This window comes from Scaptodrosophila lebanonensis, unplaced genomic scaffold (assembly GCF_003285725.1).
Source record: "Scaptodrosophila lebanonensis strain 11010-0011.00,11010-0021.00 unplaced genomic scaffold, SlebRS2 tig00000001-arrow-pilon, whole genome shotgun sequence".
NCBI lineage: Eukaryota > Metazoa > Arthropoda > Insecta > Diptera > Drosophilidae > Scaptodrosophila > Scaptodrosophila lebanonensis.
Window position 1 is genome coordinate 10650803 of NW_022060529.1, and position 10539 is coordinate 10661341.

A 10539-nucleotide genomic window follows, 5' to 3' on the forward strand; every position below is an offset into this window, starting at 1 on the left:
TTATTTTATCAGAAGATCCAACTCTCGTAAGAGGCAAACCAGTCCGTCGTATATGCCCATTTCGGAAAGCTGTTCAGAAATTCGCGGTACTCCTCGGTGTAGCTTTGCTGATGGTACAGGAAATGTGCACCCACGGCTAGTTTAAAATGCGGTCCTGCCGTATTGCCCGCCTCGTGCTCCAATTCGATCCAGAAGTCGAGTGGATGTTCCACCAGCGAGTAGACATGATATATAAAGTACGGTGGCTTATGCGCCTCCTCTAGCTGCGTTTTGTCGAAGGACCAGTTGATTATTTTGGTTTCTTCAAGAGGCAGAATATACATAACAACGCGGTCGACTGATTTCAGGCTGAACTCGTAGCGTATTTTGTTGTCTCCTATGCTCTGTTTGATGCCAGGAGTAAGCTCCGTTTTCACGGGGAAGTCCGGGGGCGAGGCATGGATCCATCGTGCCGAGTCTCTGTGAATGTACTCTTAAGTATTTGGGGCAAAACAACCGCCTTAATTACTTACTTCCAGTCCAGCCAACGACCACTGTAGAGCGGAAGGCCACAGTAAGGCTCAGCCGCGCAGTTTTCGGTTGTCCAACTATCAGGTTCAGCATTCTTGAATGTTGTATCATAGAGCTCGGAGTAACGTGTGTCCACGGGTTGTATATAAAAGCCGGATTCTGTCTTAGTCGTGCTGTTCTCATAATGAAGTGTCCTTTGTGTATGCTATTTAAAGAAAATAAATGCCTCTAGACATGTTTTAATCAACATTGAATAATCAACTTACTAGCACATAATATCGCTGCGCTGCAACCTCCGCCTTGAAGGGAAAGCCTGCCGGTGTGGCGGCAATTATTATGAAAATTACAGTTAAAACTCCAAAAAGTGTGAAGAATATTTTCGACTTGTGAAACTTATGCAAGATTGGTAGCTGTAAGTGAAAGATTAATTGAAAAGTTTCCTCTTTTCTGAGTATTACTGGTGCCTTACTATAAAGCCTGCAAAATGAATTGTCATTAATACAATGAAGCCAGAGATAAGTAAATCCGGTGAGCTATCGGGTCCATCGCGACCTTGCATAGGTATGAATACTACCAGAAACACATAGTTGAGATAAGTGTAGAACCAAAACGGCAACAGCTGACAAATCAGGTGAATTGTTATAAAGAAAGAGTCTGTGGATATAAACAAAAAGTACTTGTATGTAGCTTTCACTAAGTTATTTATAAGTCAGTCTGTAAACTCACTTTTGGCCAGCAGCCTAAAGATTTCTTCTAGGATGAGTGAGATGGTGTAAAAAAATATTCCAAGCATGGGAAAGAAGGCCGAACGTATACCTAGACTGGTCAAAACAATGCAGACGAGCACAAGAACTATGCAGTGGGCGTGCATAAAGCAGGAAATTGTTTCATTCAGCTTCATGTTGGTTCTCTGTTTCGTCCAGCCTATGTAGGCGGCAGGAATCAGGCCCATCACACAAAACATGGGGCAAAAGTATAAGCCAAAGGTCATCCAAGTCTTGTAGTACCAGGATTGGGTAAGACCAAGGCCCTGCATTATGAGTGCCACCAGTATAGTGCAACAAGCCGATACGACAATTGCCAAGACCTGCACAATAAAGATGATGGAAAATCGGATGGCCACCACTTTTGGGGTATCTGACCTGGTACTTGTGGTCATTTGATATATGGATATGATTATAAAGACGAGTGCGGCAATCGACACTACAATATTGATGATGATACTTGTTGACTCAGTATAGGAGATCATGAACCATCCGAGATAGTCATAAAAAATACTGTGGCCCTCTTCATAAGCAGCTGTGTCTTGTAGCTCAGGTGCATTGGATAGGGCCCAGGTCACAGCAAGGACATTGTCACCCGTAGTCTGGTAAGTACCGCGTTCCAAGTTTTGGAAATTATCGTACTTGGTGTGGTACACATAGCCGTTGAGGACATGGGCCATGTCCAGCCCGGGAACGCTGCCATAATCGCGAAAAACGCGAAAATCTGTGTCCGATGGGATGAAGTTATTCTGGAAGAGCTCCTCGGCTACGGTGGAGGAGAATGGATGCGGAGCGCTTTGCTGGTAGTACTTCACTAGCCACGGATGATTTGGGCCGGTTTGAAAGAGCACCTCGCGTCCGCCCGACCCAGTTGAATCCAGATTAATTAGGGCCCTGGAAAAAAATGACGGCGTGTGAGCATTCATGGATCGTAAAAATATAAAGTAGAGTCTATGTATATACTTGCAATTGGGTGCCCATCTGTGCTGTGTGATGAACCCATGTGATGCCAGCATATTGGCCTCCTCGGCTCCATTAAAGAGAAACACAACTGGATTGGCCAATGGTCGTTCCGAGCGGGAAATAACGCGCAGAGTTTCCAGCATTATGACTGTCATAACACCATCATCGGCTGCTCCTGGCGACTTTACCTCTGAATCATAATGGGAGTTCAGCAACAAATAATTTACACTTGTGCTGTTTTTAGACGCAATTTTGACCACCACATTGGAAACGTTATCATAACTCATGGCCATGCTCCATAAGAAGAAGGCGCCCGATGAATACTGCACTTCGGCTTGGATGTCATAGAGATCAGTGCGTGCCTCGTCCACAATTTTCTGAACTTCACGCAGCAAAAAGTTTACCGTGTGCACCTCGTTGTTAATGGAACCCGTCATCTTATTGCCAATGGCAGAATATACTGCCAACTGGCGCATCGCACGCTCACCAATAAATTCATCTGGATGGGAGGCCTCATCTTTAATATACAGGGTTTCGGGATAAGAGTAGAAGCTGGGGATCACAGCCACATAGAAGAGTGCAAACCAGATGGCGCTGTAGATCGGAGCTCCGTACCACGGCCATTTTTCCGTAGACTGCTTGCAGCCTTTCTCCGAGGATGTAATATCAAATGAATGAACAGCCACTGCAAATGAAGAATCAAATTAAAATTCGGTGGCATACTTTCAGGCGGCTGCTCTTAATTGGATTAAACATTTCTAGCAACGGGCATGTATAACAAACAAATAATTCAACATAGATTAAGACGAAGTCGCTTATCAATCGAATACGATAATCAGTAGACTTGTGAATTGCCTAAATGTTTGTCTACCACATTGGTAGCCATAAATATTTCGAATTATGTTTTTTAAATCACTTTATAAAAAAAACTTCTTTAAATTTACATTATTTTTGTCTTAAAATTCTCCTCTCACTCACTGTTTTTCACTATTTCCAATGTTGATCTTAAGATATTTAACAGCGAAAGAGGCGCAAGTCAACTACCCGACGCCCTACCAGCTGGGCAACTACCATGAATTGCCCAAATTCGAAACAATTTAGCGGGCGAAGACAGCACTTATCAGTATTCCGCAATCAATCATCGAATCGTTTAAAACGATTACATATTAGCGATAAAGCCTACAGCATTCAGAAGCTATTAATGTTTATGATTCGATTTGATAATCAGCGAAATAGATTAATCTTATCTCGGAACTGTCACATGTAGGGTAATGTTTCTATATCCATAAAAATTAGAAGCAATCGCGTTCAAAATTGTATTGCATTTAAAAGCTCGCCGCTATTTCGACTCGTTTATTGTCTTCGCTGGAGGCACAGAGTCCACTTAAATGCTAAAATTACACTTTTTTAATGGATACATTAGGAAATCACGCAAATCGTATTTTAAAATAAATTTTAAATAATATGTTATATTTTCTTTCTAAATTTATTTTGTCGTTTTCCTTATGTTCATAATGGCAAGCAACTTCGAAATATATTAACTGTTCAATACTTCACTACTCTTTAGTAGTGCCAAGTTTCGTAGGAGGCTGGCCATGCTGTAGCATCCACATATTTGGGGAAACTATTGAGGAACTTCCGGAAATCTGGTGTAAAAAGTTCTTCGTGATGGTTCCAGTGGCCGCTTAAGCCAAGCTCAAATGCAGGCTGAGTCCAGTCTCCCTTGTTGCGCTGAGAAATAAAATGATTAGTTGAGTCGTTTTGTTGGCAGCGATTTAATTCACCTCTAGCTCCAACCAGAACTTCAGCGGATCACCATTGACCCCATACGAGAAGTACACAAAGAATGGTGGTTTCCAATTCATGCGCAACGGTGTGCGATGGAAAGACCAGTCTGTTATGGTAGCTCCATTCAAGGGTTGTATGAATAGACCCATGTGATCTGGGCCACTCAATTGCATTTCATAACGTATTTTGTTCGGCGATATTTGCTTCTTACTAATGACCTTGGCCACAGGCACGGTGCCAAGCACAGGCTCCGGTGCTGGTATCCACAGGCTAGAAGCCCTGTAGAACATAGAAAGCATTAATTTTAGGATTGGGCGGGTATTAATAATATTTACCTGGCTTTGTGCCAGCGATGATTATACAGTGGTAGACCACACAACATTTCCGATTCACAGTCCTTGTGGAGATTTTGAGCCAGTGTTACGTTCAGCACATGTTCTAATAGATAACAAGGACAGCATATGATTGGCGAAAGCTTCTTTTCCTTGCTGAACACTTACTTTTGACTGAATAGGTTCGTCTGTCTTGGGGCAAAAGGAAATAACCGGATTCTACGCGGCGCACATTGTTGTTGGCATCGTGGAAGGTCCGCTTCGTGTGCTGTAAAGTCATTGTCATGAGTGTGATACTTTTGGATATATTCAGTTATTTTATATTTACGAGCACAGAAAACCGTTGCACATTGGTTTCAGGTCTATAGGGGAAGCCCAAAGGTGTTGCAGCGAGTATCATACAGATTAGCGTTATGCCCAATAGAGAACAGATAATGGTTTTCGACTTGCGGAACATGTTGAGCACAGGTATCTAAGAGATATGCTCGTATATGTACAATATATAACTAAATAGTTAAATAGTCTTACCATAAAACCACCTGTGAGTAAGCCAACGCTTACTGTAAAGGCACATATTATTAGATCAGGATTCACACCCGCTCCAAAGCGTCCCGTCATTGGTATAAAGGTGACAAAGAAGCCATGGGAAAGATAGGCGTAAAACAGGAATGGTGGCACGCTGCAGACTATATGTGGAATGATCCATGCGAGCTCTGTAAGGGAAAGAATATTTATATAGCTATATTTATATACCCTGCCCTGAACTTTAAAATTAAAATGGCATTTAGATTTTCAGATAGCGCGTTTAATAAGTTTTGAAGGAAAATAAAAAAAAATAAAACCCATTCAGATCAAAAAGTTTTTAGTTTTTCAGATAATATATATATAAACATTTTAAACACACTTTTTTAAGTAAAAAGTTGTATACACAAATTTAAAAACGGTTTTCTATATAAGACAGATAGCTGATAGATGAAATCAAAAATGTTGTTCATTTAATAATTCAGTTAATCTACAATATTTTGAGATTTTATTTTGCATGCCTGACAGACTTTTGGAGGCATGTTCAATTTTCGAAATTTTTTTTTCCTAATTTTGACGTTGATGTTTTTGCTTTCAATATTTCCATTCGCTCAGCTTTTGAGCTACAAAAATTGCTGTGCACCGCTATATATGGATATGGGGTCAATTAATTTTGTGATGTCGATGTTTGTTTGGGCGCACTACTTTTCTCTATTCTGTAAAAATGTGCAATAAACATTTTTGGCACGTCATGAATTTTGATTTCATCATGAATTTCATAGTTATTTTTAGAAATTGTCGTGTTAACAAGTTTTGAATTCTTTTGCAATCACGCACAGTTGTCATGTGTGTATAAGGTATGAAGAAACTTACCGCTGTTGTGCAACTTTGTGGCCAAATTAAATATTAAGGCAACGGTGTAGAACAAAATGGTAAGCATGAAGATGAAGGCCGAGCGTATGCCACAAATCGTGAGCACTAGTGTGAGCAACGACAGGAAGAGGCAGTGGCAATGCAGCAGTAGTTGCACGCGATGGCCAATCGGGAAACGAACCTGTTGTTGTTGCAAGCTTGCGGATAAGAATCATAAAATTATTTTCATAGCACTATACTCACATCTGGCGTAAAGTGGAAGTACAGGGCTGGTACAATGGCAAATCCAAAGAACAGCGGACAGAAATAGAGACCCAAAATGAGCCAGGAATGCGTGAACCAGGACATTGGCAGATGCATCAAGTCCATGAGTATGCCCAAAAAGAAGCACAGGATGCCAGCTGCGAAGACTGCAATAATTTGGACAATGAATGTGTGGAGAGCACGCTTGAGGACTTTCTGAAGCTTAACGCCAGCATTGGCGGCCATTAGTTTGAAGGAGTATCCACAAGAGCAGATTGCAGCCAGCGAGATAATAACATTAAGTATGATGCCTTCCGTTTCCGAGTAGAAGACCAGAAACCAGCCCATCACATCGAAGAATACCGTGTGACCCTCAGCGTATTTCTGTTGAGAGGAAAAAGGGTCCAGCTTATACAAACTTAACTTATATGAGATTGGAATCTTACAGAAGTATCATCCAGCTCCGGTGCATTTGCAATTTCACGGACTAGAGCGAGCACATTATCGCCAGTATTTTGAAAGGTTCCTCGCGGTATGATTTCGGGAAGATCGTAGCGCGTATGGTAGACATAGCCATTGTACTGATGTGCCATATCCAGGCCGGGAACAGCGCCATGATCACGGAAAATGCGAAAATCTGTGTCGGAGGGTATAAAATGCCTCTGAAACATCTCCTCGGCTATGGTCGAGGCATAAGGATGTTTAATTGCACGGCGATACCGTTTCATCAGCCAGGGGTGGTTAGGTCCGGACTGAAAAAGTATTTCACGACCACCGCTGCCCGCCGAGTCCAAGTTAATAAGCGCTCTGCAAATCAACCATAAGTTATTCCAAGATCAATTAATAAATCAATCTGTTCAAGAAAATGGATCGTCTTAAAAATAAATGATGTAAAGAAATCTATTCTTTTTTTTCAGAAAATAAATATTTGAAGAGAAAGTTGAACCTCCGCTTCGAAACTTTGAATGGCGATTTTCTTATAAATGATTAGTTTCTCAACTCACTTGCAGTTCTTGGCCCACTTATGCTGTGTAATGAAGGCATGCGAGGCCTGCAGCGGATTCTCCTCGGCGCCATTGAACAGGAATACAACTGGATGCCTCAGAGCTTTCTTCGACTTAACCAAAACGCGTATAGTCTCCAGCATAATGGCAACCATGGCACCATCATCACCGGCACCCGGGCCTCCCGGAACCGAGTCATAATGACTGTTGACCAGCAAATACGAGGTGCTGTTGGAGTCCTTGGGACTTATCTTGACGACATAGTTCTGTATGCTCTGGTACATGTTGATCATTTCCCAATGGATATAGCTGCCTGAGGCGACCTGCACGTCCGCCTCAATGTCAAATACAGAGCCCAAATCGGCGCGCATTTTCTGCACAGATCCGGTGAAGAACTTGACCGCACCCAACTCATTGGCACGGCTTCCAACGACGCGGGGACCCAGATCGACCAATTGTCGCAGATTCATCTCCGCCCGCTCGGCAATAAAACGATCCGGATACTTTGCCTCATCCTTGATGGTTAGCGGCGTTGGCAGGCTGTGATAGGCGGGTATGGCGATTGCATAGTAAAGCAACACCCAGAAGCTCAGGAATACTGGGGCCCAGTACCACTTGATTTTGTTGTTGGTGACAAAGGCACGTTCGCAGCAGTTTGGTTTCTGAAACTATAGGGTTATCTTGATAGTTGTTAGTGGGCCAATGGCGTGGGTGAATCAGTTTTAATTAAAGCCATTGCGACTGACAGTCGTCAATTGGGTTGGGCGCATTGCAAAACCAAGCGAATGAATATTGAACAAAGTGTTCGATTTAATCCATCAGTAGCTATCTTATCTCTGGTCAAACTGTTCGCCGTGCGGCCTTTGGCATGCCAGCTATGAAAACACCGGTGTGATAAGGGCTGAGGGGCGGCAGACTAACTTATCGATATGACCAAAATTTGTGCAGGTGCAGACCAATATACTTGTACGTAACTCGACTAAATCTGGTCATATAGTATAAATGAAGGCTACAGTTTTAGGCGCTTGAGTACAAGAATAGGGTTAGCTATAAATAACTATGAATACTTATGGAACGTATAATAATGAAGAGTTCTTGATGCTTTTGCTTACCTCATCGTCAAAATACAAATGGCGCTGGTTTAATAGAGGATCGGTATTTTGAGGATCGCTGGTTGGCGTTATATTGCGACGCCGAACATTCTTGTCGGTGCTCATAATGGCACCACTTACAGCACTCACTATCTATATATATATATATATATATATATTATATGTATATGAATACAACAAATCCCCAAACCAAGCGGGCCAACGATCCGTACTCGTCGTTCGTGCTAATTGAACTGAACGGCGCCGGCATGAGGAACGTGTTTCCAGTGCTTTTCGATTGCTACTCTCAGTACTAAAAATTGTCTAAAAGTATACAAAAGAGCTTCGAAGTACATATCTTATCGGAATTTGTTTTCTATAAAATCGTTTGATATGCTTTGAATACCTGTAGTGTGAGTGTATTTGATGAGCCACACATCAAATAGCTTACTTTTGCAGCTATATTTATTTTTAAATCTATAATCAATAACTTTTTTTTGATAAACTTGACATTGGATTACACAAAAATATTTGTTAAGCAAAATGAGCACGAATTTGTGATGTGTATGCTCATCTACTCCACAAGCAATACGGATTTATTTAATATTTGATTATTTGTTGTAAGTTCCTATTATTTCAAACATCTTATTGGCGAATGCATTTTATTCTAGTAATTCTGCTTGAAGGGTATTTTGAAATCGTGCGAACATGAGTCAAAATTTAAACAGCAATTCGCATTCGTTTTTTCACCGATAAAAAACTTTGGACAGTCACGTCACTTAAGCAGATGGATTAGTGGGAAAAGTTTCAATTGTTTAAGTTTATACCTTGACAACTTTTTCTTGCGCTTCGCTACACATTTGCGCTTAGTTGTATGTAGTTCTTGTGACAAATATTACCTATATCTTAGTAGTATTGATATAGTTGTCTAAGTAACTCAACTGTCTTTAATCATTCGTCTACTGCCGAGCTTTAAAAGAATCCTCTTATTTATAAGCATGTCTTAGATGCGACTGTCCCAGCAGCTGTTGTGATTTTTTTTCATTAGCCGGTATTGTTTGATTTGTGTTTACTTTTCAAATGTATGCGTAAACAATATGCGAGAAATTTCGTAAATATATTTACGTTGTATATGCATGTTCATGCTCGTATGTTGGTGTGCATTGAATTTGTTATTACTTTTTGCCGAACGTGGACTTTGCTTTCCAACCAGCACCGGAGAGTTTGTTGATTTGTTATTTTTGTTTTTGTTGTATGCACATATACATTTATTAATTAAATAATAGAAAAGCACATGTACGATACCTACATCATTACAAAAAATGCTATGATTGTGTCATTTGCTGAAAGCTCAGTTAATTGCCAGCTCAATAAAATGTTTGTGTTTTAATGTTTTTATAGTTATTCATAGTTAATAGACACGGTACTTTGCTTAATCCAATAACAGATATTCTGTAGATAACTTTTTGTTAAAAACTAAGTAAATGCTAATATTAAGGTAAACTTTTTAATATAGATAGGTAGTAATTGAAGAATAATGAATCATCAAGCATTATTTTTTACTTCGCAAATAGACTTGTTCTCTTAATATTTCTTTAATATAGGCGTGCTTTGTATTTTATAGAATAACAAAACACTATTGTGGAGGAGCATAACAATGTTGAGTGATGGAATGTAAGTGCTGTGTTTGAAGACAGCTTTTCAGTATTATGTGTACATATACATATGTATGTATAGGCATGCCATTGTCGAATACCGTACAAAGTAATGATGCATTAGTACAAAGTTTGCGAATGTTGGACATTATGGAAGGTTTCAAAAGTCCTTACAATCCACTATTACATACTTTATCTTGACTTTCTCAAATGCAGTTTGCAAGTCATGATTTTGAAGCTCTATTAATGAAAGCTGTATTACTCTTGGCTTGACAAATGTTTGCCTTTTCACTTTCAGGCGCATTGCGTGGCATACATTTGCTTCTGAATTGGACTATATTGATGATTTCATGGGAATTGCAAATAGTCCGGTAACCGGCTCTTACTGCCGCCGTTGCCATCAATGGGCTGCCATGCCACATCCGTTCACTTACAAAAGTGTTTATTTGTGTGGGTGTGTGCATGTGTATGTATGTATGTGTTGACTGCCGAGCTGACCCAAAAATTCCTGATGCTCAAGGGAAGAGGGGGCATTGTTGGTGCCAAGCCTGTCCGTGCACATATACGAGTACACATGCATAGTATGTATGTGGGTCATTGTGGGATTTTTGCCGCCAACTCAAAACTCTTGACAGAGGCCTCGACGCGCCGCTTATTAAAACTTGTATTCACACACAAATAGAGACACACGCACACACATAAAAGAGGCGTCCCGCGTAGCGGGAACAAGCGCCAAAAACATGCTCATGCATGCATATGTATTTACATTACATACATATGTACATCGAAAGCGA

At 40.7% G+C, this 10539-nt stretch overlaps 2 protein-coding genes across 3 annotated transcripts; both read right to left on the reverse strand.

The window, feature by feature from the left end:
• Window positions 1-8: 8 nt before the first annotated feature.
• On the reverse strand, window positions 9-2728 carry LOC115634820 (endoplasmic reticulum metallopeptidase 1). The gene is made up of 6 exons (XM_030532738.1): window positions 2238-2728; window positions 1237-2168; window positions 980-1164; window positions 777-920; window positions 513-715; window positions 9-459 (listed from the first exon to the last, which is right to left on the reverse strand). Exons 1-6 carry the CDS (start codon window positions 2711-2713, stop codon window positions 9-11), a joined length of 2391 nt encoding a protein of 796 aa, XP_030388598.1. The 5' UTR covers window positions 2714-2728.
• A 958-nt stretch (window positions 2729-3686) lies between these two features.
• On the reverse strand, window positions 3687-8965 carry LOC115624523 (endoplasmic reticulum metallopeptidase 1). Of its 2 annotated transcripts, none has more exons than XM_030519254.1 (11): window positions 8918-8965; window positions 7000-7667; window positions 6442-6802; window positions 5996-6379; window positions 5753-5933; window positions 4886-5070; window positions 4686-4829; window positions 4526-4625; window positions 4361-4463; window positions 4022-4304; window positions 3687-3968 (listed from the first exon to the last, which is right to left on the reverse strand). In XM_030519254.1, exons 1-11 carry the CDS (start codon window positions 8948-8950, stop codon window positions 3801-3803), a joined length of 2610 nt encoding a protein of 869 aa, XP_030375114.1. In that variant the 5' UTR covers window positions 8951-8965; the 3' UTR covers window positions 3687-3800. The 2 variants fall into 2 exon arrangements, with proteins under 2 accessions (XP_030375114.1, XP_030375106.1); XM_030519246.1 differs by lacking the exon at window positions 8918-8965 and adding an exon at window positions 8112-8284.
• Between the last annotated feature and the right edge of the window lie 1574 nt (window positions 8966-10539).